The sequence below is a fragment of the Oryctolagus cuniculus genome, chromosome 3, assembly GCF_051225735.1.
Source record: "Oryctolagus cuniculus isolate XC-2025 breed Fujian yellow rabbit chromosome 3, ASM5122573v1, whole genome shotgun sequence".
Classification (NCBI taxonomy): domain Eukaryota; kingdom Metazoa; phylum Chordata; class Mammalia; order Lagomorpha; family Leporidae; genus Oryctolagus; species Oryctolagus cuniculus.
This window is the reverse complement of record NC_142869.1, coordinates 141,007,405-141,034,567: the sequence shown is the minus strand read 5'-3', so window position 1 is coordinate 141,034,567 and position 27,163 is coordinate 141,007,405. Positions and strand designations below refer to the sequence as shown.

Below are 27,163 nucleotides of genomic sequence, written 5' to 3'. Positions count from 1 at the left end.
GTCACCAGCATTGTGTAAAAGCTGAAGGTGGCTTGATAACTGCAAGTCCACACGCCATGGACCTTTGACAAACAGAAAGTCACAGCTGTTTAAAATGAAATGTAACCCTAGTGCAACACTTACATTAAGCCAAACAATTTTACACTTTAAGACAACTGCATTACTTGACTACATTATTTAGACCTTCCTAATTCATCAACATAAGGTCTGTCTCTGTGTTGTATGCCAAACTACACAGAAGAAGGGGAAATAAACTTGCGTTTTCATGGAAAACGCTCTCTGCCAATCCTCCCACTAGCTCTGAGTTTGGCCAGCACTTTGGCCGATAGTGTATGAACCCTACCATCTGTTAACAAGGCTGCATTTGCTGACGGGTAAATGATACTAAGGAAAACGGCTGCAAAACAGAGCCTGTCTTGTTTCCATGAGTTGATGTAACTGAACTTAAAAAGCAAGCCTACAGTTTACATATTTCCAAAGTAAGTTCAAATTGTATCCTAGTCCAAATTTTTGTTTCTAATTAGTCCTTCAAAAAACATTAGGCAGCCTGTACATACAAATCTCAACTTACTTTAAAAGTAACACTTCCAAAAATTATAAATAAACTGCAAGCCCAATTCACATTACATTTTTATATTTTTCATGCCCCTTTCAAAATCAAGTTCTGAAAATTAATCAACCAGACCAGTCTCCAAATTAAATGTTCTTTTAAAATACCTGTATGCTTTTCAAAAATTAACTTTGCAAATTTATTCTTTATAAGCTCAATAAGCCCAAGTCCTCAAGGTGTTCATGTCAGAATTAGTTTCTAGTTCTATGCCATGATATAAATTAACTCCACTATTACTCATGCTTTTTTAATGGATATCCTGCGCACAATTTATTTGATCGGGAAAAATTTGAGTATATCTCTAAAAATTACATGGTGTTTTAATGTCATACAAAGGTTTAGTTGTTTTTTTGTTTTTTTGTTTTGTTTTGTTTTTTGACAGGCAGAGTGGACAGTGAGAGAGAGAGACAGAGAGAAAGGTCTTCCTTTGCCGTTGGTTCACCCTCCAATGGCCACCGCGGCCGGCGCACCATGCTGATCCGATGGCAGGAGCCAGGTACTTATCCTGGTCTCCCATGGGGTGCAGGGCCCAAAGACTTGGGCCATCCTCCACTGCACTCCCTGGCCACAGCAGAGAGCTGGCCTGTTCCGGCGCCCCAACCAGGACTAGAACCCAGTGTGCCAGTGCCGCAAGGTGGAGGATTAGCCTACTGAGCCGCGGCGCCGGCCAGGTTTAGTAATTTTTAAAAAGTTACTCTTGTGTTTTCAAGGGTCATGCAACTACACAGATATATGGATCTTAATAATTGGATGTTTTTTGACAGGTAGAATTATAGACAGTGAGAGAAAGAGACAGAGAGAAAGGTCTTCCTTCCGTTGGTTCACTCCCCAAATGGCTGCTACAGCTGGCACTGCGCCGATCCAAAGCCAGGAGCCAGGTGCTTCCTCCTGGTCTCCCATGCGGGGGCAGGGCCCAAGCACTTGGACCATCCTCCACTGCCTTCCCGGGCCACAGCAGAGAGCTGTACCGGAAGAGGAGCAACCAGGACTAGAACCCGGTGCTCATATGGGATGCCGGCGCCGCAGACGGAGGATTAACCAAGTGAGCCACAGCGCCAGCCCCAAAATTACTGGATCTTAATTATTGCTTTTCATCTCATCAGTAAAATATGCACATATACTCTACTTCCTTAGAATTCTCCAAAAAAAAAAAAAAAAAAACCGAAAGATACAGAACCTGCATGGGGTGGGTGCTGTGGTGCAGCAGGTTAAGCTGCCACTTGGGAAACCTGCATCCCGTACCAGAGTGCCTGGGATTGGATCCTATCTTCTCCCCTGCTTGTGAGCCAGCTTCCTGCTAATGTGCCTGGGAAGAAGCAGATAATGGCCCAAGTACTGAGTGCCTGCCATTCATATAGAGAGCTGGGATGGAGTTCCTGGCTCCTGGTTTAGCTTGGCCCAGCCAGGTTTGTTGCAGGCATTTGAGAAGTAAACCAATAAATGGAAGATCAATCTCTCTCTCTCTCTCTCTTTTCTCTCTTCCCCCACCCCGCCTTTCATATAAATAAAAATGAAAAAATAAGCTTTTTTAAAAGATACAGAAGCTATTACTTTAGCCAAAGAGACAGGAAACCCAGGCTCTGTTCTCGTTTTTGTAGCTGTCTGATTTTGGGGATGTCATACTATTTCTCAGTTCTTCAGTTGTCCCTCTTGCAAAAGGTAAATGGTTAGCACAAAACTCTCTAAAACTCCATTACACCATGGTTTGAGCACTCTGGCAAATTCCACTACTCCAAGTCCCTGGGGTAGGGTGAGGCAGCTGGGGTGGAAGAAGTCGCCGGAAGCACAGTCATGACCCGTGATCATGGTATTAGAAAGCAAGACCTAAAATGAAAAAACTGCTGATGATTTTCATTGCCCTGAGCAACATTCCTACTAAGTCTACATGCTTCCCCTATGATGCCATGGATGAGGGTAGGCAGGGAGCCGGTGAGCAGCGAGGAGCTAAGGACGGCCAACACCCATGCCGCAGACAGTGCCCAAATCCCATGCCCTTCCCAGCTGATTTAACAGGGCCAAAGGCTCCGCACACCCACTCCTCATCACGCACCTGAGCCTCACTTCCCATCATGCACCAGATGCCATGACTCCTTGCTGGAGATCACCACGGGTATGCTGCAGACCCGCCCCAAACCCTACCTCCTCTGAATATTCAATCAGGCCTGGCCGGCACCGTGGCTCACTAGGCTAATCCTCCGCCTTGCGGCACCGGCACACCAGGTTCTAGTCCCTGTTGGGGTGCCAGATTCTGTCCCGGTTGCCCCTCTTCCAGGCCAGCTCTCTGCTGTGGCCAGGGAGTGCAGTGGAGGATGGCCCAAGTGCTTGGGCCCTGCACCCCATGGGAGACCAGGAGAAGCACCTGACTCCTGGCTCCGGATCAGCTCTGTGCGCCGGCCGCAGCGCGCCGGCCCTGGCGGCCATTGGAGAGTGAACCAATGGTAAAGGAAGACCTTTCTCTCTGTCTCTCTCTCTCACTGTCCACTCTGCCTGTCTAAATAAATAAATAAAATTCAATCAGGCCCTGCCCTGAGCACCACACTTGTTGGGGCAATTCCTCCTCATGAGGCTGCTAACACTCCCAGCTGAGTGTAGTTCTAGCCCTGTGCCTCTCAATTAACCTTGCTTTCCTACTCACCTATACCCACATCTGCTACTTGCATTCCTACACGTGGAAAGGTAAAAGCCTGAACAAGTTTAGCCAGGGGCTTCCACAGCCCAGGCAAGGCTCCCAATCAAACAACAAAATGAGATTTTACCAAAATGAGTCTAAAACCTCGATTAAGCCAACATAAACTCTTCCATGTTAGTTTAGGGTTTGGTGGGGGAAGTTTCGAGGCTCAAAGGCCCACAAGGCTGAAATTGCCCAGAACCAAATAGGAATAATTTAAACTCACTTTCCTCTGAGTCTTCTTTTTTTTTTTTTTTTTTGACAGGCAGAGTGGACAGTGAGAGAGAGAGAAAGGTCTTCCTTTTGCCGTTGGTTCACCCTACAATGGCTGCCGTGGCTGGCATCAGGCGCTTCTCCTGGTCTCCCATGGGGTGCAGGGCCCAAGTACTTGGACCATCCTCCACTGCACTCCCTGGCCACAGCAGAGAGCTGGCCTGGAAGAGGGGCAACCAGGACAGAATCCGGCGCCCCGACCGGGACTAGAACCCGGTATGCTGGCGCCGCAAGGCGGAGGATTAGCCTAGTGAGCCGCGGCGCCGGCCCCTCTGAGTCTGGATCCTGGACCTTTAATCACTGTATTGTCAAACTGAAAGATTGCTGCTGAGCAAACATGTACAGTTATAGCTCTGCTGTGACTGTGGGAGCTCCTGTGGCCCAGGCCTTCTTCTGGGCCTTCATCCCTTTATGAAACGGTTCGCTGACTCTGGAGAATGTGGTTATTGAACAGTTTTGGCTTTCCTGGTCGCTGTTCGTCATGGGGATTTGGGAGAGGGAAGAGCACTAGGCTGGAGTTTCTCGGCAGCACTCAAGTTTTGACTCCTGAAATGCTTGCTTGCTTCTTATTTTTTTATAGAAAACTTTTATTTAATAAATATAAATTTCAAGAGTACAACTTTTGGATTATAGCGGTTCTTCCCCCCCATAACCACCCTCCCACCCACAAACCATTCCCATCTCCTACTCCCTCTCCCATCCCATTCTTCATTGAGATTCATTTTTAATTATCTTTATACAGAAGATCAACTCTATATTAAGTAAAGATTTCAACAGTTTGCACCCACACAGACACACAAAGTATAAAGTTCTGTTTGAAGACTAGTTTTATTGTTAATTCGCATAGTACAACACATTAAGGACAGAGGTCCTACTTGGGAGCAAGGGCACAGTGATTCCTGTTGTTGATTTAACAATTGACACTTTTGTTTTGATATCAGTAATCACCCAAGGCTCTTGTCATGAGCTGCCAAGGCAGAAGCCTCTTGAGTTCACAAACTCTGACCTTATTTAGACAAGGCCATAATCAATGAGGAAGTTCTCTCCTCCCTTCAGAGAAAGGTACCTCCTTCCTTGATGGCCCGTTCTTTCCACTGGGATCTCACTCACAGAGATCTTTCATTTAGGTCATTTTTTTTTCCACAGTCTCTTGGCTTTCCATGCCTGAGAAACTCTTATGGGCTTTTTAGCCAGATCCAAATGCCTTAAGGGCTGATTCTGAGGCCAGAGTGCTGTTTAGGCTTGCTTGCTCCTTATCTGTAATATTTATTTCTCTGTCCTTCTCTTGGTTTACTTACTGCAGTCCACATAAACTCTTTTTGGGCACAGAGGAATGCTGCTTTAGATACTAATACCTGGCAGCTCACATTCACACTCAATGAGACCCATTCTGCTGATAAACTCACCAGATGGCCCCACCCCTCTAGCGGTTAAAACATGGTCTTGTGACAAAGTTCTTGACCAAACTGCATCAACGAAAGTCTGTTCAGTGGAGTCTTGGGGAAACTTTGATTTTCCTAATAAGCAAGGATAGACAACCATCCTGTCTTCTACCACTGAGTTTTTTCCCCCTTCTTCCAGCTTGGTGGTGAACATGAAGCTAGAGGTGTGGTAGCCATATTGCTGCCAGGAGACAACCACAAAACCCTACAGACATGTAATATAAAGGTGGAAAGATTCACTTTGACTGGCATTGTAGACAATCAGGCTTGGACTGTTTCCTCTGTAGTTTGTGTAATATGAAACAAATAGCCTATTTAAGTCTTACCAATAATCATATATTTTTAAAGATTTATTTGTTTGAAAGGCACAATTACAGAGAGAGGGAGGAAGGGAGAGAGAGATGGATCTTCCATCCACTGGTTCACTCCCCAAATGGCTACAACAGCCAGAGCTGAAGCCAGGAGCCAGGAGCTTCTCTTTCAGGTCTCCCTTGTGGATGCAGGGGCCCAAGCACTTGGGCTAACCTCCGCTGCTTTCCCAGGTGCACTAGCAGGGACTGGATCAGAAGTAGAGCAGCTGGAACTTGAACCGATGCCCATATAGGACACTGGCATTGTGGACAGCAGCTTTACCCACTACGCCACAACTCCAGCCCCATCATATTTTTTTTTATATTGGCAGCTGAAGTCAGAACTAGCTGATATAACTGGAAATTACTGGACCCAGAATACTGTGCTTAAAATAGCTACTCCAGTGGCAAGCATTTCATGCAGCAGTTAAAATGTAGCTTGGGATGTCTGCATCCTATATTGGGGCCCCCGGGTTCAAATCAGCTTGGCTTCCAATCTAGAGTCCTGCTAATGTGCACCCTGAGGGCAGCAGGTAATGATTTAAGCATTTCACCCCTGCCACCTGATGGAACAAAGACTTAAGCCTCAGCCATTCTAGCTCCTTGCTAGAATCAGAATTTACCCCTTATCCCTGCATCCCTATTCAGTCTCACACCCTGTATTGTTCCCACCCTTTGCATTCTTCCCCAAACTGGAAATACCTGTATGAAGAAACGCACTCCTTACCTTCAAGTAAATTAACTGACTACCGGAACAAAAATCAATACTCTTTAAAAGAAAAAAGACAACATGTAGATATTCAACAAATGTAACTTATAAAATGTCCAGATTTAATAAAAAATTACTAGATCTGTAAAGAAGCAGGAAAACATGACACATAATCAAGAGAAAAATAAAAAATAGAGACATACGTAAAAATTCCAGGGGTAACAGACCTATTAAACAAACTTTTTAAAGAGCTATTATAGAAATATTCAAGGGTTTAAAGGAAAAATGAGGGCCAGCACTGTGGCACAGCAGGTTAACGCCCCGGCCTGCAATGCCGGCATCCCATATGGGCGCCAGTTAAGGACCCGGCTGTTCCACTTCCCATCCAGCATCCAGCTCTCTGCTATGGCCTGGGAAAGCAGAAGATGGCCCAAGTCGTTGGGCCCCTGCACCCATGTGGGAGACCTAGAAGAAGCTCCTGGCTCCTGGCTTTGGATCAGCACAGCACCAGCTGTTGTGACCAATTGGGGAGTGAACCAAAGGATGGAAGATCTCTCTCTCTCTCCCTCTCCCCCCCCCCTCCCTCTCTCTACTTCTCCTTTCTGTGTGACTCTGACTTTCAAGTAAATAAATAAATAAATCTTTTAAAAAAAGGAAAAATGAACTATTTTTTGAAAAAAAAAAGACATATTTACTTTTCTAAAAGAGTAACAGAGAAGGAAACACAGAACCGGAGAACTCTCCCATCTACTGGCTCACCTACAAATGGCACAGACAGGTCTGGGCTAGGTTGCAATAAATTTTAGAATTACAGATATTATATCCATCTCTAAAAGTCTCATTTAGTTCATTTTAAAAATCTTACTTGTGGAAGATGGCATTGTGCAGAGCAGGTAAAGCTGCCACCTGCCATGCAGGCAACCTATAAGGGTGCCAGCTTGTGTCTTGGCTGCTCCACTTCCAATCCAGTTCCCTGTTTTAGGTGAAAACTGCAATCTAAATAAAAAGACTACCAAAAAGGGCTAATTCATGGAAAACTACAATACATTTTTTCTGGGTTTTTGATTTAAAAAAATTACTGAACTTCTCCCTCTACCCTTTTGCTTTCTCCTTCCCATACAATTCAGTCCTAAAGCCGTTAGGTATTAGATTGGGTCACGAAGTGCAGGCACCCCTGCCAGGCTGGACCTGAGATGGCCAGAGCTGCATATGAGAATGAAAAGGAGAGGGCAGTCACTCAGTGGAGCACCCTGATACAGAGTTTTAGAGCCCAACAGGGTAAGAAAGGTATCCCTAGGGAGGAATAAGCCAGGGTAGGAAAAGGAGGCCAATGTGAGGGAGCCTGGCTTGTGGGCTATTGGAGCCACCAGCCTATTGTGTTTGGATAATGGTTTGGCTGTCCCCAGGACCATGTGTTGAAAAGTTTTACATCGATCATTAATGCGTTCATTTTAATGGTTGATGGATTAAGGCTTGATCCAATTATGATGCCAGGGGTGGGCCTCATGAGAGGTCTTTAGGTCACTGGGTGGTGGTCCTCAGAAGGTTGACCGTAGAGGCACAGTGTGTGTCCTGTCTCTCTCTGATTCCTGGCTGGCTACTTGATCCTTGTTCTGCCATCCACCACCCGCATCAGATACCAGACCAATAGAACCATCCAATCTTGAACTTGCAACCCACAACACTCTGAGTCCAGATAAATCTTCCTTCCAAAGTAGCTCCCCTCAGGTATTTGTTGTTGTATGAAAAGCTGACTAAAGGACCCCCCAACTCCAAATCCTGTGCCATTGATAAAATCCAATGAGAGGAACACAACAGAATCAGGTCTGTGGCTATTTTGTAAAAATGCATAGCATGAGTCTACTCACAAGGAAACATGAAACTAGCCCAGACTGAGACACATTCTACAACAAAACTTGCATAAGTTTCATGTCAAGGTAATGAAAATTCAAGAAAGACTAAGGAACTGTTCCAGACTGAAGGAGACCAAAGAGACACAATGACCAATGACAACATGTGATCCGAGGACTGGACTCTGTTGCTAGAACATTACTGAAACAGCCAGAGAAACCTGAAGCGGGTCTGAGAATTCTGCCTAGTTCAGAGGAAATATACCAAAAATATTCAGAGGTGATGATACCTTGTGTTGGCAATTTGTTCTCAAACTGCTCAGAAAAACAAAAATCCTTTGTACTATACTTGCAACTTTTCTACAAGTTTGAGATTCTTAAAAATAAGTGTTTAAGATAAAAGATAATTAACTGTATAAAGCAAATATAATAAATTATATTGTAGAGTTTATAAAATATAGAAACAAAATATATGACAATAATAGCACAAAGCCCAGGAACAAGAAATAAAAGCATACTCTTGTTACAGTCTTGCATTAAATGTAAAGTGACATGAAAAGTTTCATGTAATTCATATATACAGATTTAGGAACACAGTGACATTTCTTCCACCCACCCCTTCCTGCCCATGCTCCAACTCTTCCTCTCTCTCACCCTCTCACATTCCCACTCTTAATTTTTACAAAGATTTATTTTCAGTTTACTCAATGTTCATATAATTAACCCTACACTAAGTAAAAGAGTTCAACAAATAGTATGAAAAAAAAAAAAAAAACAGTTCCTCAACAGAAGAGACAAGGGCTGTTAAACAATCATCGAATGTCAAATGTCTGGAGCTGGTGCTGTGGTGTAGCGGGTAAAGCTGCCGCCTGCAGTGCCGGCATCTCATTTGGGCACCAGTTCGAGTCCCAGCCGCTCCGCTTCCGATCGAGCTCTATGCTATGGCCTGGGAAAGCAGCAGAAGATGGCCCAAGTCCTTGGGCGCCTGCACCCATGTGGGAAGCCTGGATGAAATTCCTGGCTCCTGGCTTCAGATCGGTGCAGCACGGGCCATTGCAGCCAATTAAGGAGTGAACTAGTGGATGGAAGACCTCTCTCCCTCTCCTTCTCTCTCTGTGTAACTCTTTCAAATAAATCCTTTTAAAAAAATGCCTACTTCATTCCAATACATTACATTTCAGGTACTCAATTAGTTACCTTGGGTCAGGGAAAACATATGAACTGGAAGTCTGTGACATCTTAAAAATGCATGTTATAAACTTTAGCACTGCCACAGATAAAGTAAATAAACATTAATAGTCAACAGCATAGGAATTCACAGAAAACAAATAAAAAACAGCTAAATGTAAGAATTATGATATGACTTAGAACAACAATTTAAAAAGGCATATTGATATGGCAATATTAACATGAACTAAAAATAAAAATAATTAGCTCAAGAGTGATCAACTTTATTTTTTTTTCATTTTTTTATTTAGTAAATATAAATTTTTAAAGTACAGTTAATGGATTACAATGGCTTCCCCCCATAATTTCCCTCCCACTCACACCCCTCCCATCTCCCGCTCCCTCTCCCATTCCATTCACATCAAGATTCATTTTCAATTATCTTTATATACAGAAGATCAATTCAGTATATATTAAGTAAAGATTTCATCAGTTTGCACCCACACAGAAACACAAAGTGTAAAATACTGTTTCAGTACTAGTTATAGCATTACTTCACATTGGACAACACACTAAGGACAGATCCCACATGAGAAGCAAGTACACAGTGACTCCTGTTGTTGACTTAACAATTTGACACTCTTGTTTATGGCGTCAGTAATCTCCCTAGGCTCTAGTCATGAGTTGTCAAGGCTATGGAAGCCTTTTGAGTTTGCCAACTTTGATCTTATTCCGACAGGGTCATAGTCAAAGTGAAAGTTCTCTCCTCCCTTCAGAGAAAGGTACCTCGTTCTTTGATGGCCCCGTTCTTTCCACTGGGATCTCACTCACAGAGATCTTCCATTTAGGTCTTCTTTTTTTTTTTTTCTTCCCCCAGGGTGTCTTGGCTTTCCATGCCTAAAATACTCTCATGGGCTCTTCAGCCATATCTGAATACCTTAAGGGCTGATTCTGAGGCCAGAGTGCTATTTAGGACATCTGCCATTCTATGAGTCTACTGTGTATCCCGCTTCCCATGATGGATTGTTCTCTCCCTGTTTGATTCTATCAGCTAGTATTAGCAGACTCTAGTCTTGTTTGTGTGATCCCTTTGACTCTTGGACCTATCAGTGTGATCAAATGTGAACTGAAATTGAGAGTGATCGACTTTATTACACAAAGCTTTAAAATTCCTTTCATCAAAAGATTCCAGAGGCAAGAAAAAGCTTGAAATGTATGGGGTGGAGAGAGTCACCATTTAAATTCCAGACAAAGGGCTAATACTGCCCATACATATTTGTAGAGTGCTATTATGAACCAATATTAGAATTAAAGGAATTACAACTGAAAAACAAACAAAATGTGAGAAGTTAACATTTAAATGTGGAACTAATGGACAAAGACATACATATCCTGACTCCATACTGTATGTACAGAACAAGACTGCATTATTTCACATATATTGAGTCCATACAAACCTGGGATATTGCTTTTTCAGGTAACAGCGAAATGTCACATTCTGGAAGGTCCCCCACAAAAGAGATTTCGGATGAACTTAGTTCAGGCGAACTGGTTTCTTCAGTGGTGACTCTGAATTTTAATTTACTTTTCCATCTTTTCAATTGCCGTTCATGTTTTAATATCTGCAATGAAAATAGTTTACAAATTCCATTGAACTGTAGGGGTGAGATGACAGATATAAAGCACAGAACTTCACATAGTAATTATCACTTTCGCATGCATTACAGTGTTCTACACACGTTTAGTAGTCTCTGAATGACCACAGCGTTAGAAATCACGGCCACCAGCGGTCATACTGAATTGGCACAGACAGGCAGCCACCTTGCAGATTTCAGCTCGTCTCCTCCTACACAGAGAGGAAGTTGAGGCCCACAAAATCAAGGCTCTGGTAATGGTAGAACCTGCACTTGGGCTCAGATGGGAGGTGATGAGCATAGAAGAGGAGTTGGAGATTATTTGAGAACTCGCCAGAATGACTGCTATAAATCTGTTTTAATTTTTGATAGATTACTGGAAACCGTGTAATAAATAATATGCTCTAAAGATAAGTAAGTATTTTACTAACATCTTCATACACATATACATACACATACACAATTCTGGTGTGTGTGTGTGTGTGTGTGTGTGTGTATAATATATATTTAACACGTATACACAGGCACTTTAAAAAGTTTGTGGAATTAAGACATAAATTGTTTTTGGAACAAAAATTTTTGAAATCTGTACATACAAGGGGTGTTCAAAAAGTTCATGGAAATGCATATAATGAAAAAAAACACATAGATTTCAAAGTATTTCTGCACCCAAATAAACTTTTGTCTTACTTCCCCTCTCCGAACTTTCTCAGCCCTCATATACACACACCAGAACCCAAAGAAGAGCAGATGTTGGGGAGGCGGCACACACAAGTGCTCCCGGCTGCGCTCCCAGCACTTACCTGCCATCCCCACGCCACCTACATGACTGTGCAGTGACTGTTAAGCCGACAAATCTATAACTACAAGAACAGACTTTCTCTAAGCATTCAATTAAATATTTTATATAAATACGAGGATATTTCCAAAAGTTCGTGGAAACTTAGAATTCAAAGGTAAGGTTTTTGATGTAAAAAAAAAATGAGCTCCATGCAGTTTTTCCATAATACACATTCTGTGAACGTTTTGAATACTGCAAACAATATGCATTATATATATTAATAGTTATCAACTAGTGCGTGTGAAACACCGTGCTCAGTGTTGGGGGTCAAAGAAACACAACCTGCTCTCAGGGATGTCCAGCTTAAGGGGGAGTAAAAGACGCTGGTCAAGTAGGGTTACCTATTTCACCATTACACTCAGTAATCAGGCATGGAAGGCAGCCACCGAAGCACTAGCTTTAGCACACAAAGTGGTAGGGACCCCTGGATGCGTAGACTCACCCAGGGGCTCCCAAATTGGAACTGTGGAACGGGCACTGCTGACAGGGTAGTCCACAGAAGACAAGGGCTAGAGGGCGCCTGTAAGAACAGCTCGAGACCTGTAGCAGACAGACTTCTAGAGAGCAAGAACCATGCTTCAGGCCTCGCCTCTCGGGGTCCCTGCAGACTCCAGGACTGCTCCAAGCACTGGGGGAGTAATAAACCTCCTCCTGCCCTCTAGCTGCCTGTGTGGTATCAGCAGTTTCAACATCTGAACCAGTTTGGGGATGGGTGGAGGCAGTGATCCTGCCCGCCAAGGCCCAGTCACTTCCTGTACATCCTGACCTTGTATTTCAAAGAATGTTAATAAATGCTGATATTTATTACTAAATAATGTAGCTACAAAACAATTCCAGTATGCTTTTACGCCTGATCCTGGAAGTTACCCGGCATATTCTAAAACAACATTAAGTGTTGTTTATGTACAAATAGCTCAGCAAACTAGAGCATTTTAGTTTACGATGATTTCCTTGAGTCCTCTGTTTCAGTTGCTTTAATTTTTAGTGGATGCCCCAGGTAAGGATAATTCCTTAGGTTTAGGCAATTCAGTAATTTTTAAAAAACACTTAATATTAAACTTTTAATTTATTGGACACTGAAAAAGAACAAATTAACTTCATCCAGAAAAAGAATAAATTTATTCAGTCTTTATCATTTACTTCTCCATTATAATGATATCAGATATTTTCTCTTCCATATAGATAGATAAATTCTTAGTTTCTTTATCAATGTGTTTAAACAAAATGTTAAAAATTTTTTTCCTTGGTCCATAATTGTATTTTCCTTGTTCATAATTCAAATGAACTGAAATTATTAGGAAACACCTGGGGTAGCTGAAGCAAAATTTAAATTATTAAGTAAAAGAACAAAGAGCCCACCAAAAGCACATAATATTCAGGATTTTAGTATTTCCAACCCTTGGCATTATTATCTAAGGTAGCACGACTATAATTGAAAAATTCAGATTTTTAAAAACTGCTTCCAAATATACAATACCAGCTCATCTTCTCTCATTTTAGTCTTGGATCTTGCTTTATCCCGCCAGTTTGTTAGAACAACTTTTAGTTTGTGACAATATAACATCTGTTGTATCCGCCATAGTACTTCTAAAGAAAATAGATTATTTATGGTCAAAGCTGTTTCCAAAAAAAGGTGATTTAACATTCTATCATTTTTATAATATGAACCAATATTGTATCTGATAGTATTTGGGATTTTTTGTTTCTGTTTTCAAAGATCTGTTTATTTGAAAATCAGATTTACAGAAAGAGAGGGAGAGACAGAGAAAGAGAGAGGGAGACTTTCCATCTGCTGGTTCATTCCCCAGATGGCCACAGGAGCCAAGGTTAAACCAGGCCAAAACCAGGAGCCAGGAACTTCATCTGGGTCTCCCACTTGGGTGGCAGGGACTCAAACACTTGAGCCATCTTCCGCTGCTTGCAGGCCATTAGCAGGGAGCTGGATCAGAAGTGGAGCAGCCAAGACACAAACTGGTGCCCACATGGGATACCAGTGTCATAGGCGGCAGTTTTACCAGCTGTACCACAACGCCAGACCCAGTCTTTGGTTTTAATTACATCTGAAATTGATTACTTCTTAAAAAAGATTTTCAGAATAACAAAAAGAGAGGGAGAGACAGAAAAAGAGAGATCTTCCACCATGAGCCATCATGTGCCTCACAAGCACATTAGCAGGAGACTGGATCAGAAGCAAAATAGGCCTCAAACTGACACTTTGATATGGGATATGGGCATCCCACCCACTGTGCCACAATGCCCACCCCAGAAATCAATTACTTTTGACACATTAGATAGTACTCATGAAACTTGAACCTGTATATGTCACCTTTTCCCATAGAAATTACATGTAATAGATGCAGGAGAAATTTCATATCATGTATCATTTCTTCTTTTTTTTTAAAGGTTTATTTATTTTACTTGAAGTCAGAGTTACATAGAGACAGAGGCAGAGGCAGAGAGAAAGAGAGAGGTCTTCCATCTGCTGGTTCACTCCCTAAATGGCCACAACAGCCGGAACTGTGCCAATCTGAAGCCAGGAGTCAGGAGCTTCTTCCAGGTCTCTGGAAGGGGCCCAAGGACTTGGGCAATTTTCTACTGCTTTCCCAGGCCGTAACAGAGAGCTGGACTGGAAGTGGAGCATCTGGGACTCGAACCGCGCCCACATGGGATGCCCGCACTGTAGCCGGCGGCTTTACCAGCTACTACACAGCACTGGCCCCCATTTCTTCTTTTTTAACAAATCTATACTGCATAAAATCAGAATTTCCAGACTTACTCATAAGAAATATAATCATGAGGTAGTATTCAGATCCAATGACTTTGAACTTAATTATAGGCTACATTATTTAATGGGTTCCTTTTATGAGTTAGCCAGGCCAATGCCCACACACAGAGGCCAAAAAAGATGACTGAATCAGGCCTGGAAAACCACTCACTGAAGGCAGTGGCTTCTTAGCTGCAGTCAGTCCTGTCCTCTAAGAAACAGAGACCCGGTGGTGGTGGTGGTGGTGTTTAATCTTTGTTTTTGTATTTTCAAAAGGAGCAGGATATATGGATTTTATATGAACAATTCTGACATTCACATTTTGGGAACACATTTTTTAGATTTTTTTTTTTAAAGTACTATGCAAACAGGGGCTGCACTGTGGCACAGCAGGTTAAGCCACTGCTTGCAATGCCAGTATCTGATACCAGAACACCAGTTCACATCCCATTTGCAGTGCTTCCCATCCAGTTTCCTGCTAATGCATGTGGGAGAACACCAGGGGGTGGCCCAAGTGCCTGGGCCCCTGCCACTCATATGGGAGACCTGGATGGAGTTTCAGGCTCCTGGCTTCGGCCTGGCCCAGCCCTGGCTGTTGCAGCCATTTAGGGAGTGAATCAGCAGATGGAAGATATCTCTCTAAATATAGATATAGATATAGATACAAATAGATAAATTATTATATAGATATATAGATAAATTATATAATTTATATTATATATACAAATAATTTGTATATAATATTTATATATATATAATTTATTTGAAAGGCAGAGAGAGAGAGAACAAATAAAGCAAAACATGTGGACTTTCAGTCTTTAACATCACTGTTGGACTTTGAAGGCCTTTGTCTGTCTTCATGGGTTACAGCTCTGCTACACTTTGCAGTTTTGTCCCAAAAGCCTACAGCTCAACTAGTTTAGTTATTGATACTTATCAAATTCGGCTGGCCTTAAGCAACTGGGAAATGAACGAGCATTTATAAGTGTAAATCTACAATAAGTAGGTATAACTCATCTACTGAATGACTCCTGTTTCTTCATTATATGTTCAGATTTTGGTTCAGTCATAACAGGAGAACTTGGACTGATCTAGTTGTAAAGTTTAGCTCCCAAGCAGACAAACAAATGAAACTAGATCCATTTACTTTATTACTTCAGCAATCTTTTTAAGGACAATTATGAATTTCAACACTTGTAAAACTACAGGCAACATGGTCCCTTAAAAAAATGGATGACTTCAAGGGGCCAACACTGTGGCTCAGTGGATTATGCCATAGCCTGCGACAATGGCACCCCATGTTGGAAAGTTTGTTTAAGTCCCGGCTTCTCCACTTCTGATCCAGCTTCCTGCTAATGCACCTGGGAAGGCAGCAGAAAATGCTCCAAGTACTTGGACCCTTGCCACCCATGCGGGAGACCCAGATCGAATTCCTGGCTCCTGGTTTCAGCCTGGCCCGGTCCCAACTGTTGCAACCATTTGGGGAGTAAACCAATGGATGGAAGATCTATCTCTTTCTCTCTCTCTGCCTTTCAGTAAATAAACCTTTTTTAAATGGATGACTTCCTTAAAATAATTTCAATTCCTTTTGGTTGAATTGTTTTTCCACAAAATAGTCTTCCATATATTTCAATGCTTAGGGTGATTTTAGCTTTTACCCTTGAAATTATAACAATTACAAAGTAAAAAATTTGATGATTCATTACTATACTGTATCAACAGAAACATCTGCATATCATTTGATATATTAGATTATTTGTATATACTCTAAAATATAATATCAGACTCTAATAACATTTCATAGATTTTAAGGCTTTATTATAGCATTATACAAATGTATAGTAAAATGTCTAAAGTATGGCTATGTTTTATTTATTTTTGTTCATTTCAATGGTACCACTTACAGAAACATAAGTTAGGCTTATTTGGAATGCCTGACAATTGATTCTCAAGCAAAATTTTTACTTTTTTTCATTCAGGAGTACAAAAAAACATAGTCTAATCGGTTCATATGAATGCAACAGATATTTTGAAAGATATAATTTTGAAATTACTTGATTTTGGTTGCAAAGAGAAATATAAAGTTTTTCTGCATGAATCTAATATAGACTTCTTAAAAATATGCTCCTGTGTTGTACAGTGGTGAATTAAAGAGGGATAAGAAGGGCGAGGGATAGAAGGGGGAGGAGGAGGGTATGGAGAAGGAGCAAGAGGACGACGTTCTGGGGAAAGGAAAGCCGACAGACAAGGGAGGCGTGAGGGGAGAGCATGGGCAGGTCCAACAGGCCAGGCTGCGGGACAGGAAGGGACTAGGAGTGAGGGAGACAAAGACAAGGCATGCGAGAGAAGGAGCCAGAGAAAAATGAAGAGGAGGGCACAGAAACCAGAGAGACCTTGGAGAAGGAGAGGAAAAGGGAAAGAGGGACACAACGACGGAGCAAGCAACTGCCACAGAGAGAGGGCAGGAGTTGAGAAACAGAAAAACTAACCCAGATGTGCAGAGGAAAGCCACTGGCAGAGAGGCTGTCCCGGTGTGCAGACTAAACTGTTCCCTACAGAGCTTGTAGCTCATCCGACCATGGATTTTTTTTTAAAAAGATTTGTGTGTTTATTTATTTATTTGAAAGAGTTACGGGGTCAGAGAAGAGAAAGAGAGAGAGAGAGAAATAAACAGATTTTCCATCTGCTGGTTCACTCCCCAAATGGCTGCAACACCCAGGGCTGGGCCAGGCCAAAGCCAGGAGCCAGGAGTTTCTTCCAGGTCTCCCACATGGGTGCAGAGGCCCAAACACTTGAGCCATCCTCAGCTGCTTTCCCAGGTGCATTAACAGAGAGCTGGATTAGAAGCAGAGCAGCCAGGAATTGAACCAGCACCCATAAGGGATGCTGGCGCTGCAGACAGCGACTTAACCCACTGTGCCACAGTGCCAGCAGAACATGAATTTTGAAGACAGTTATCACCTACTATTACAACTTCATGAAAGTCTAGTTAGTCAATTAATCAGTTCTGAACCTCTCATTACTCTTATGCTAAAACCTTTGGAGGGTTCCCTTTGACTGAGGGAAAGACAACAGACAGGCAAAAGGAAGATTCTCTGGTTTGCAACAGCCATGAAATAGTCCGTACCTGGAGAGCTATAATGAGTCTAAGCAAAAGGCTGCAGTTCTTGGTCGCAGTCCCTAGCATCACTTAAATACACTGTGTACTCATTACAACCACCAGGTCTTAAGTAAGAGAAACTGATTTGCCTTTGTATTTCCTCATATATCCATTAAATAAAATATTTACAATGAAGGTAGAGCTTTCTGAAAAACCAGTCAATTTTTGTACTCATCCATAACATATTAGCTATTATGTGGGGAAAAAAAAGCTGAGAGTAGATACCAATTTATATTTATATACATATATATATGCAAATACACATTGAATATGATTTTAAATATGTCAGTTTTCTGTTACAATAAAATATTTTTACAAAAATTGGCGTGGGAGACAAAGAGAAAGGAAAATAGAACTCCCATCCATTGGTTCACTCCCCCAGTGCCTGCAAAGGGACTGGGCTGGACCGAAGCTGGGAGCTTGGAACTCAGGCTAGGGCCCCACGTGAGCTGCAGTAACTCAACTACTTGAGCCATCACTGCTGCCCCCCGGGATCTGCATTAGAGGAAGTCAAAGCCAGGAGCTGGGACTCAAACCCAGGTACTTCAGTATGGGAAATGGGCATCTCAATTGCCATCTCACTTGCCAGGCTAAATGCCCACTCCACTAAATCTTTTGAAACAAATATCACTAATTTTAAATTAGCCAGCCAGTCTACTTTCATGTCATGACAATTGTCCAAACACAAAAAATAATACATAAACCTTGCTTTGACAGTTGTTGTGTTGACTCTTTGAACAAATGAATATGAAAATTAATTACAGCTATGTCACGATTTACCTTTAAGTTTTCTTCTTTGATTTTCTGCAAGAGAGTGCCAGTAATGAAATGAAGATTTCTGAAGTTTGTAATTATAATGTGTTATTGCTTTTTCCATTTTTTCAGCCAGAATTTCATCTTCATTTACATGAGGTATTGCTATGTCTCTCCAAGTACTTCAGGCAGAAAATACAGAAAAATAATGTTTATATTAGTGCAATACATTAGTAAATAAAGTAAGAGTAATAATAAGTGGGACTTGCTTTATCTCTTCAAAACTATACCACAGACGCCGGCGCCGCGGCTCACTAGGCTAATCCTCCGCCTAGCGGCGCCGGCACACCGGGTTCTAGTCCCGGTCGGGGAGCCGGATTCTGTCCCGGTTGCCCCTCTTCCAGGCCAGCCCTCTGCTGTGGCCAGGGAGTGCAGTGGAGGATGGCCCAGGTGCTTGGGCCCTGCACCCCATGGGAGACCAGGAAAAGCACCTGGCTCCTGGCTCCTGCCATCGGATCAGCGCGGTGCGCCGGCCGCAGCGCGCTGGCCGCGGCGGCCATTGGAGGGTGAACCAACGGCAAAGGAAGACCTTTCTCTCTGTCTCTCTCTCACTGTCCACTCTGCCTGTCAAAAAAAAAAAAAAAAAAAAAAAAAAAAAAAAAAAAAACTATACCACAGAAAGAAACTCCTACAAATTGCATATGACCTGAAGAATTTCTGATGGTCAACAGGAAAATGCAGCTTCAAGTCATATCTCTCTTTGTTTAAGAAAAAGAACATGGGTTATAGTCATGATATCATAACTTTGATTTATCAAAAGAATCACCCTAATAATTATTAAAAGCAAAAAAATGTGGGAGGGGAAATTTAAATTCCAACACATGTCTGGCCCCAAGGTCTTCAGATACGTGGACTGCAGGGCTATATACAAAGCTATACTTTGAAGTACTAAGAACATTTTTAACTAATTAACAGCTGATTAAATTTTTTACTTTAATTTTTAGTTAGTTTTCAACATATTCAATGTGATCTGTGGAGACAATTCTAAGAACACAATGATACTCTCTTCCTCCCTCCCTCCCTCTCTCCTCACTCTCTCTCCCTCCTGCCCTTCTTTCTTTTTCCTTTGTCATTTTTTTTCAGTTTTTGAAATAACATTTTAAGTTTACATTATAGTAAAAAGACTTAATATTTCAACAAATAAGAAGTTTGACAAGTTAAAGAGCAAAAAGACTCTAGAGGGAATATAGATAATGGTTATAAACAATAATTGAATGGGAAAATGACCATTTTACCCATACATAATGAATTTTAAAGTAATCACAGATCATTAAAACCATAAAGTGTAAAATTCCTAACCGCTGGTTTGACAACAGTATAAAACAAAGTTTTACAAAACTATATTTGCAACAATACTGATACACACAGACATTTCTTTCTTTTTCTGTTTTTTTTTTTTTTTTTTTTTTTTAATTTAGCTCCCACATATAAGGGAGAACATGAGGTATTTGTCTTCCTGGGTCTGGCTTATTTCAGTCAACATCATGTCCTTCAATTGCATCCATTTTGCTGCAAATGGTAGAATTCCATTCTTTTTTATAGCTGAATAATATTCCATCGTGTATATATACCACATTTTCTTGATCCATTTGTCTGATGATAGACATTTTGGTTGATTCTAAATTTTGGCTATTGTGAAAATAGTAAAACTTATTCAATTAAAATGAAGTATATAATTAAAAGTAGTGGAAATATGACAAAATAGAAAAGTCAGAACAACTGGCCAAAATAATTTTTTCCTTATGGAATAGATCAAGAATGCCATCTCACTAGTCAAAGTGATCAGTTTCAGTTCATAATTGATCACAATGCTAGGATTAAGTGTCAAAGGGATCACATAAACAAGACTAGTGTCTGCTAATAATAACTGATAGAATTAAAAAGGATAAAATGATCCAACATGGGAAGCAGGATACACAGCAGACTCATAGAATGGTAGATGCCCTAAACAGCACTCTGGCCTCAGAATCAGCCCTTAACGCATTCGCATATGATTAAAAAGCCCATGAGAGTTTCTCAGGCATGGAAAGCAAAGACACTCTGGCAAAACAAACAAAAAAACTAAATGAAAGATCTCTGTGAGTGAGATCCCAGTGGAAAGAATGGGCCATCAAAGAAGGAGGTACCTTTCTCTGAAGGGAGGAGAGAACTTCCACTGTGAGTATGACTATGTCTAAATAAGATCAGATTGGTGAACTCAAGAGGTTTCCATAGCCTTGGCAGCTCATGACAAGAGCCTAGGGTGATTGCTGACATCATAAATAAGAGTGTCAATTGTTAAATCAACAACAGGAGTCACTGTACACTACTCCCCATGTAGGATCTCTGTCCTTAATGTGTTGTACTATGTGAATTAATGGTATAACTAGTACTCAAACAGAGGTCTGTACTTTGTGTGTCTGTGTGGGGGCAAACTGTTGAAATCTTTACTTAGTATATACTAAGTAGATCTTCTGTATATAAAGATAATTGAAAATGAATCTTGATGAAGAATGGGATGGGAGAGGGAGTGGGAGATGGGATGGTTGTGAGTGGGAGGGAGGTTATGGGGGGAAAAAACGCTATAATCCAAGAGTTGTACTTTGGAAATTTATACTTACTAAATAAAAGCTTTAAAAAAATTAAAAATCTGAAGAGGAAGACATTAAAACTACATTCTTATCCCAAAAATCTGATTCTTACCAAAAATGAGTCTTCACTAAATTTTTAGTGTGAAAGGTACATGCTTTTATCATCAATTCTGGAGTCACCTAAAATAAATAATTGAAAAAAATTAGAAATGAGTGAACTGTACGCATCCCCTGTGTGAGATAAAGGGGAAATGAGAGCAATGGTTGCCTCTGGGGCGAGGAACGGGCAGTTAGGGCATAGGCATGGATCGGAAGAACCGCACACCATTCCTATATTGGGATCCTATCGTGTATGCCTAGTCCATATGTTTTAAAAGTTAAATTGCAGCTTCAAATTGTCCCATTCCATCTCACTTATTTTAAAGCCTTTTAAGGGCAGTATTATGGTGTTGTTATTACTAGCTATCCTCAGAGTCATAGGGGTGTTGAGTTGCATGTCTACTGATCACTACATAATTCCGCCTTCTCAGGGATATAAAATGAGATTCTCTTTTCAAAAAAACATACTGGACTGCCTCACTTGCCAAGCAGGAATAGGAAAGCCACGTGAGTTAAAAGTCTAAATTGGAATATGCTTTAAGAGGTACAAAACTGTTCACCTACAATTATTCACAATAAGATATATTACCTGCTAACTGAGGATTGCTGAAATCATCTGTACCGTCCATTCATTCTTGAATGAGCAAACATAATATTATTGTATTAACATATTTAAAATATGAGGGATCTTCAAAAATTTCATGGAAATGTATGTTATGAAAATGACTACATGCATGGATCTTAAATTTTTTGCACAAGAATAAACTTTAAGTATTTTTAAATTATTTTATTTATTTGAAAATCAGAGAGACAGAGAAACAGATACACCCCATTCACTAGCTCACCCCTCAAATACCCACAGCAGCCAAGGTGAGGCCAGGCTGAAGCCAGGACCCAGGAACCCAATCTGTATTTCCAACATGGGTGGCAGAGACCAACTACCTCAGCCATCCACCTGCTGCTTCTGAAGCTGCATACCAGCAGAAAGCTGGAATTGGGAGCAGAACCAGGACTCAAACCCAGACACCCTGATACAGAATAGAAAAGTCCCATAAGACCAGACGCTCACTCTAAATTTATCTTGTAATTCCATTTTCCCACAAACTTTTTGAAGTCAGTCTGTAGGCATATAGCTACTATTAAATGCTAATGGTGGAGGCCGGCGCTGTCATGCAGCGGGTTAACGTCCTGGCCTGAAGCGCCAGCATCACATATGGGCACCAGTTCAAGACCCGGCAGCTCTACTTCTGATCCAGCTCTCTGCTATGGTCTGGGAAGGCAGTGGAAGATGGCCCAAGTCCTTGGGCCCCTGCACCCACGTGAGAGACCCAGAGGAGGCTCCTGGCTTCAGATCGGCACAGTTCCATTAGGGAGTGAACCCTCAGGTGGAAGACCTCTCTCTCTGCCTCTCCTTCTCTCTCTGTGTAACTCTGACTTTTAAATAAATAAATAAATCTTTAAAAAAATGCTAGCGGTGTTTATCTCTCATTTTATTGCCACTCTATTTACCATACAGCTACACAAACGTAGTCATCTCAACTTGTTTGTATAGAGAAGTTGGGTTCAAATCTACACCAACTGCCAGGATTTCTGAATTCTGCTTTTCTAAGGCACACAGCTGTAACGCTTTGGTAAGTTAATAGATCCTGTTAAACACATGTTAGTCACAGATATATATCAGGCACATAAGAGAGGCCTAGTAGGCTATATCATTTGTGCTCAATGACATTTGAATATTCTCATTTGGATTAGGAATTAAATACAAATTATGATGATGCTGAGAAAAAACATAAATTGTTTAACTCATTCTTCACTAATTTTTTTTTTTTTTTTTTTGAGCAGTAGAAACACAGAGGCAGACAGAGAGATCTTCCATCCACTGGATAATTCTCCAAATTTACACAACAGCCAGGTCTGGGCCAGGCCTAAGCCAGGAGCCAGAATCTCCTCCACCCAGGTCTCCCAAGCGGGTGGCACCCAAGTACTTGAACCATCACTGCTGAGGAGTGAACCAGCAGATGCAAGATATCTCTCTCTCTCTCTCCCTCCCTCTCTCTCTCTCTCTCTCTCTCGGGCACAGGACCTGTGTGCCTCTTGCTAATAATCAAAACCCCAGCCCTCAGGGCCCTGAGGTTAAGTTTTCCTTTCCTAGTTCCACTGTGTTACATCAGTACAGCATTGTAGGCTGACATTTTTCCATGTAGATTTTAGGTTCTTGTTATGTGATTCTCACCTGTGGTAGCATCATTTAAAAAGCTATGTAGGAGGGTTGATCTCCCCGACATATTGAGTGAGAAAAACAAGATGTATAAAGCTAGCTGTATGTTCAGTCTCCCAGTTCTGTATAACAAATCACAGGTAAGGGGAATACGAGGCATTTCCTCACATTTTCAAAAACAAACAGCAGAAGGATAAATGAAAGCCTGCTACAGCTGGTTACTGAGAGGAAGGAAAGGATGGTACAGGGACATGAGTGAGACAGAGACAGAAATAATACTCTGGGGCCCTGAGTGGCACAGCTGATTAAGCCACCGTCTGCAGAGCCAGCATCCCATATGGGTGCAGGTTCAAGTCCTGGCTGTTCTACTTCCAATCCAGCTCCCTGCTAATATGCCTGGCAAGGCAGCAGAAGACAGCCCAAGTGGTTAGGCCCCTGCACCCATGTGGGAGATCTGGAGGAAGCTCCCAGCTCCTAGCTTTAGCCTGGCCGAGCCCCAGTCACTGTGGTTATTTGGGGAGTGAACTGGCAGATGGAAGTCCTCTCTATCTGTCTGTCTGTCTCTCTCTCTCTTTCAAACAAATAAATACATCTTTCAAAAATACTTATTTTAGGTAACAAAAAAATTATCACTTTTGCTGCAAATACCTGATAGGATATGTACATCTTGAAGATAAAAAAGAATCACACAATTTTCTTAAACTGCATTTGGTGTCCTTACCCTTAGTGGTTCTGGAGTACAGTCATTCTGAAACCATCGTAGGATCCTAAAACTCCTCTAGGATTCAACTAGTGAGCAATTATGTTAATGTCTATACATGTCCTATAGACATCTAATGATCCAAGGTTCACTGAAAGTGGGTCAACCAGACCATGTGTACTTCCTGATGTGATGCACTAGGAAGAACTCCACAGCCCCATGCAGTATTCTTGGCAGCAAAAGAAGAAAGGGGGTAACTGAAAGTGATCTCAATTAAATATAAGAGTGGGAATAAGAGAGGGAGGGGATATACAATTTGGGACATGCTCAATCGGACTTGCCCCAAGTGATGGAGTTAGAAATGTGCCAGGGGATTCCAATATAATCCCATCAAGATTGCACATACCAATGCCATCTCACTAGTCCAAGTGATCAATTTCAGGTCACAATAGACCATAATGATAGGTCTAACAGTCAAAGGGATCACATAAACAAGACTAGTGTCTGATAATACTAACTGATAGAATAAAAAAGGGAGAGAATGATCCAACATGGGAAGTGGGATACACAGCAGACTCATAGAATGGCAGTTGTCCTAAACAGCACCCTGGCCTCGGAATCAGCCCTTAAGGCATTTGGATCCGGCTGAAGAGCCCATGAGAGTATTTTAGGCATGGAAAGCCAAGACACTCTGGCAAAAAAAAAAAAAAAAAAAAAAAAAAAAAAAAAAAAACAACCTAAACGAAAGATCTCTGTGAGTGAGATCCCAGTGGAAAGAATGGTCCATCAAAGAAGGAGGTACCTTTCTCTGAAGGGAGGAGAGAACTTCCACTTTGACTATGGCCTTGTCGAAATAAGATCAAAGTTGGTGAGCTCAGGGGGCTCCCATGGCCTTGTCAACTCATGACTAGAGCCTGGGGAGATTGCTGATGCCTTAAACAAGAGTGTCAATTTGTTAAGTCAACAACAGGAGTCACTGTGCACTTACTCCCCATGTAGGATCTCTGTCCTTAATGTGTAGTTCAATATGAATTAATGATATGACTAGTGCTCAAACATTATTTGGCACTTTGTGTTCTGTGTGGGGGCAAACTGATGAAATCTTTACTTAATATATACTAAATTGATCTTCTGTATATAAAGATAATTGAAAATGAATCTTGATGTGGATAGAATGGGAAAGGGAGTGGGAGATGGGAGGGTTGCGGGTGGGAGGGAAGTTATGGGGGGGGAAGCCATTGTAATCCATAAATTGTACTTTGGAAATTTATATCTACTAAATAAAAGTTAAAAAAAAAAAAAAGGAAAAAAAAAAAAAGAAAGAAAGAAAGAACCTGAATGGAATCAAGCTTCTTGCTCTAAGTCCCAGCCTCCAGGAAATGCAGGAAACAGAGTAAGATGACACCAGAGGAAACAACAAGAATGTGGGACATTTTACAGAAAAACAGGTCTGTTTCCTTCAATAAAGAACTGGCATGGGGAAAAAAAAAAAACACACAGGAGAAATGTTGTCTATTACAAGAGACATTAGACGACAACCAAAGGCAATATGGCAAACACTATATGCATTCTGGTTTGAACAGAGTCATACATAAAAGGACATTTTTAGGCAATTTGGGAAACTCAAATATGGAATATGTATCTGGATATAATCAGTACTAGATGATATTCAGGAATTACTGGTTTTCATTATGGAAGACAATGGCACTGTGTTTATTTTTTCCAAAAACGCCATTTCCTCTTAGAGATGCACACTGAAGTATTTAACAGTAAAATAATACAATTTTTGGATTTGCTTCCTAATACTCCAACCGTAAAGGAGGAAACAGAACAAATTAACAAGATTGGCAAAATGCTGATCATTGTTCAAGCTGGATGTACTTTTGTGTTATGTTTAAAGTTTTCCATAATAAAAGGATTTTTTAAATGTTATACATGTCTCCTTTCACAATTAGTAGGTCCATCTGGAGATTTCATTTCCTAAGAAATGAGAATCAAATCAGTCAAGTTAGTTCTCGCCTTACATCACTGACCCTTTCACACAATTAAACGGTCTTTCCCTTCATGGTTAGGGGAACAATTCCTACTTTTTTGGTAACTATTTGGCTTACTGCTTCTTGTATTTACTCTTCTCTGAGACTTTTATATTTTATAAATAGACATACAGAGACAGCCCTCACCATACAGGACTATGTATGTGAGATGGTAAAACCTCGCAAAGCAATCTTAGTAATCCATGGAAAATCATAGTTGTTCATAACGTTTAAAATGTTTTTAGGAGCAGGCGTCCAGCCTAGCAGCCAGGACGCTGACTGGGATGGCCCGGGATGCTGGATCAGAGGGCTAGGCACTCCATGGGAAGCCGTGCTGATGGCTCCGATGACTGGCTCCTGCCACCAACATGGGAGACTGGACTGCCTTCCGGCTCCTGGCTTCCACTCCAGCTACAGCAGGCATTTGAGGGGAGAGGCAGTGAATGGATGTTCTCTGTCTCTCTGGCAAATGTTAATTTTTTTTCACTGAAACATTAAAAACTCTATTACTGGAAGTTAAATAGGAAATTGTATGGGAAAGGAAAGTGAAAAAAAGTAAAGCTAATATTTATTTAGAGCACTATATTTAAAAAATCAGAAACACTGAGGACTAAAGCATTTTACTTCTTGGAAGGAAAAAAAAACCTTTTATTTTCCTCTCAGATGAAGCATAATTGCATTAATCTAGATCAAGTCAAGGCTGATTCCTCCTAACCAGCAACCATATGGTAACTGGAGATTCACATTCCTGTCTAGCTTTAGGCATTTTCCTCAATTGTTGCTGCAAACTCACATTTAATTTCTATGTTTTCCAACTTACAATAAGAAGCGGGAATGTTTTTCTATGTTTTAGCAAACTGTTAAACTCCTTTAAAAGTTGGGAGCAGCTTCCAACATTTTATCCTTTATATTTTCAAGGTCACAAAATAGTTCCAAGAATTCCTCTTTTTAAAAAAACTAATTGTCTAAAGGTGATGGTATTATGGCTAGTTTTTTTTTTAAGTTTGTTTATTTAATTGAAAGGCAGAGTGATAGAGAGAGAGGGAGAGAGAGAAAGAGAGAGATCTCCCATCCACATTTACTACCCAAATGGCTACAACAATCAGGGCTGGGCCAGGCCAAAACCAGGAGCTAGGAACTCTAACCGGTTCTCCCACATAGGTGGCAAGAACTTAAGTACTTGGACATCTTCTGCTGCCTCCCAGGTGCATTTGTAAGAAGCTGTATAGGAAGTAGCTGGGACTCAATCCCAAGCACATCAA

General features: G+C 41.3%; 1 protein-coding gene across 1 annotated transcript in view; it reads right to left on the bottom strand.

Moving 5' to 3' along the window:
* FBXL13 (F-box and leucine rich repeat protein 13) overlaps positions 1 to 27,163 on the bottom strand; it is a 244,710-nt gene that overhangs the window by 194,203 nt on the left and 23,344 nt on the right. The window contains exons 4-7 of the mRNA XM_008258313.5: positions 20,964 to 21,031; positions 18,249 to 18,403; positions 13,022 to 13,131; positions 10,527 to 10,691 (exon numbers count right to left, since the gene is read on the bottom strand). Of these exons, the coding sequence (XP_008256535.3) occupies positions 10,527 to 10,691; positions 13,022 to 13,131; positions 18,249 to 18,403; positions 20,964 to 21,031 (498 nt within the window). The remainder of the gene's footprint in view (positions 1 to 10,526; positions 10,692 to 13,021; positions 13,132 to 18,248; positions 18,404 to 20,963; positions 21,032 to 27,163) is intronic.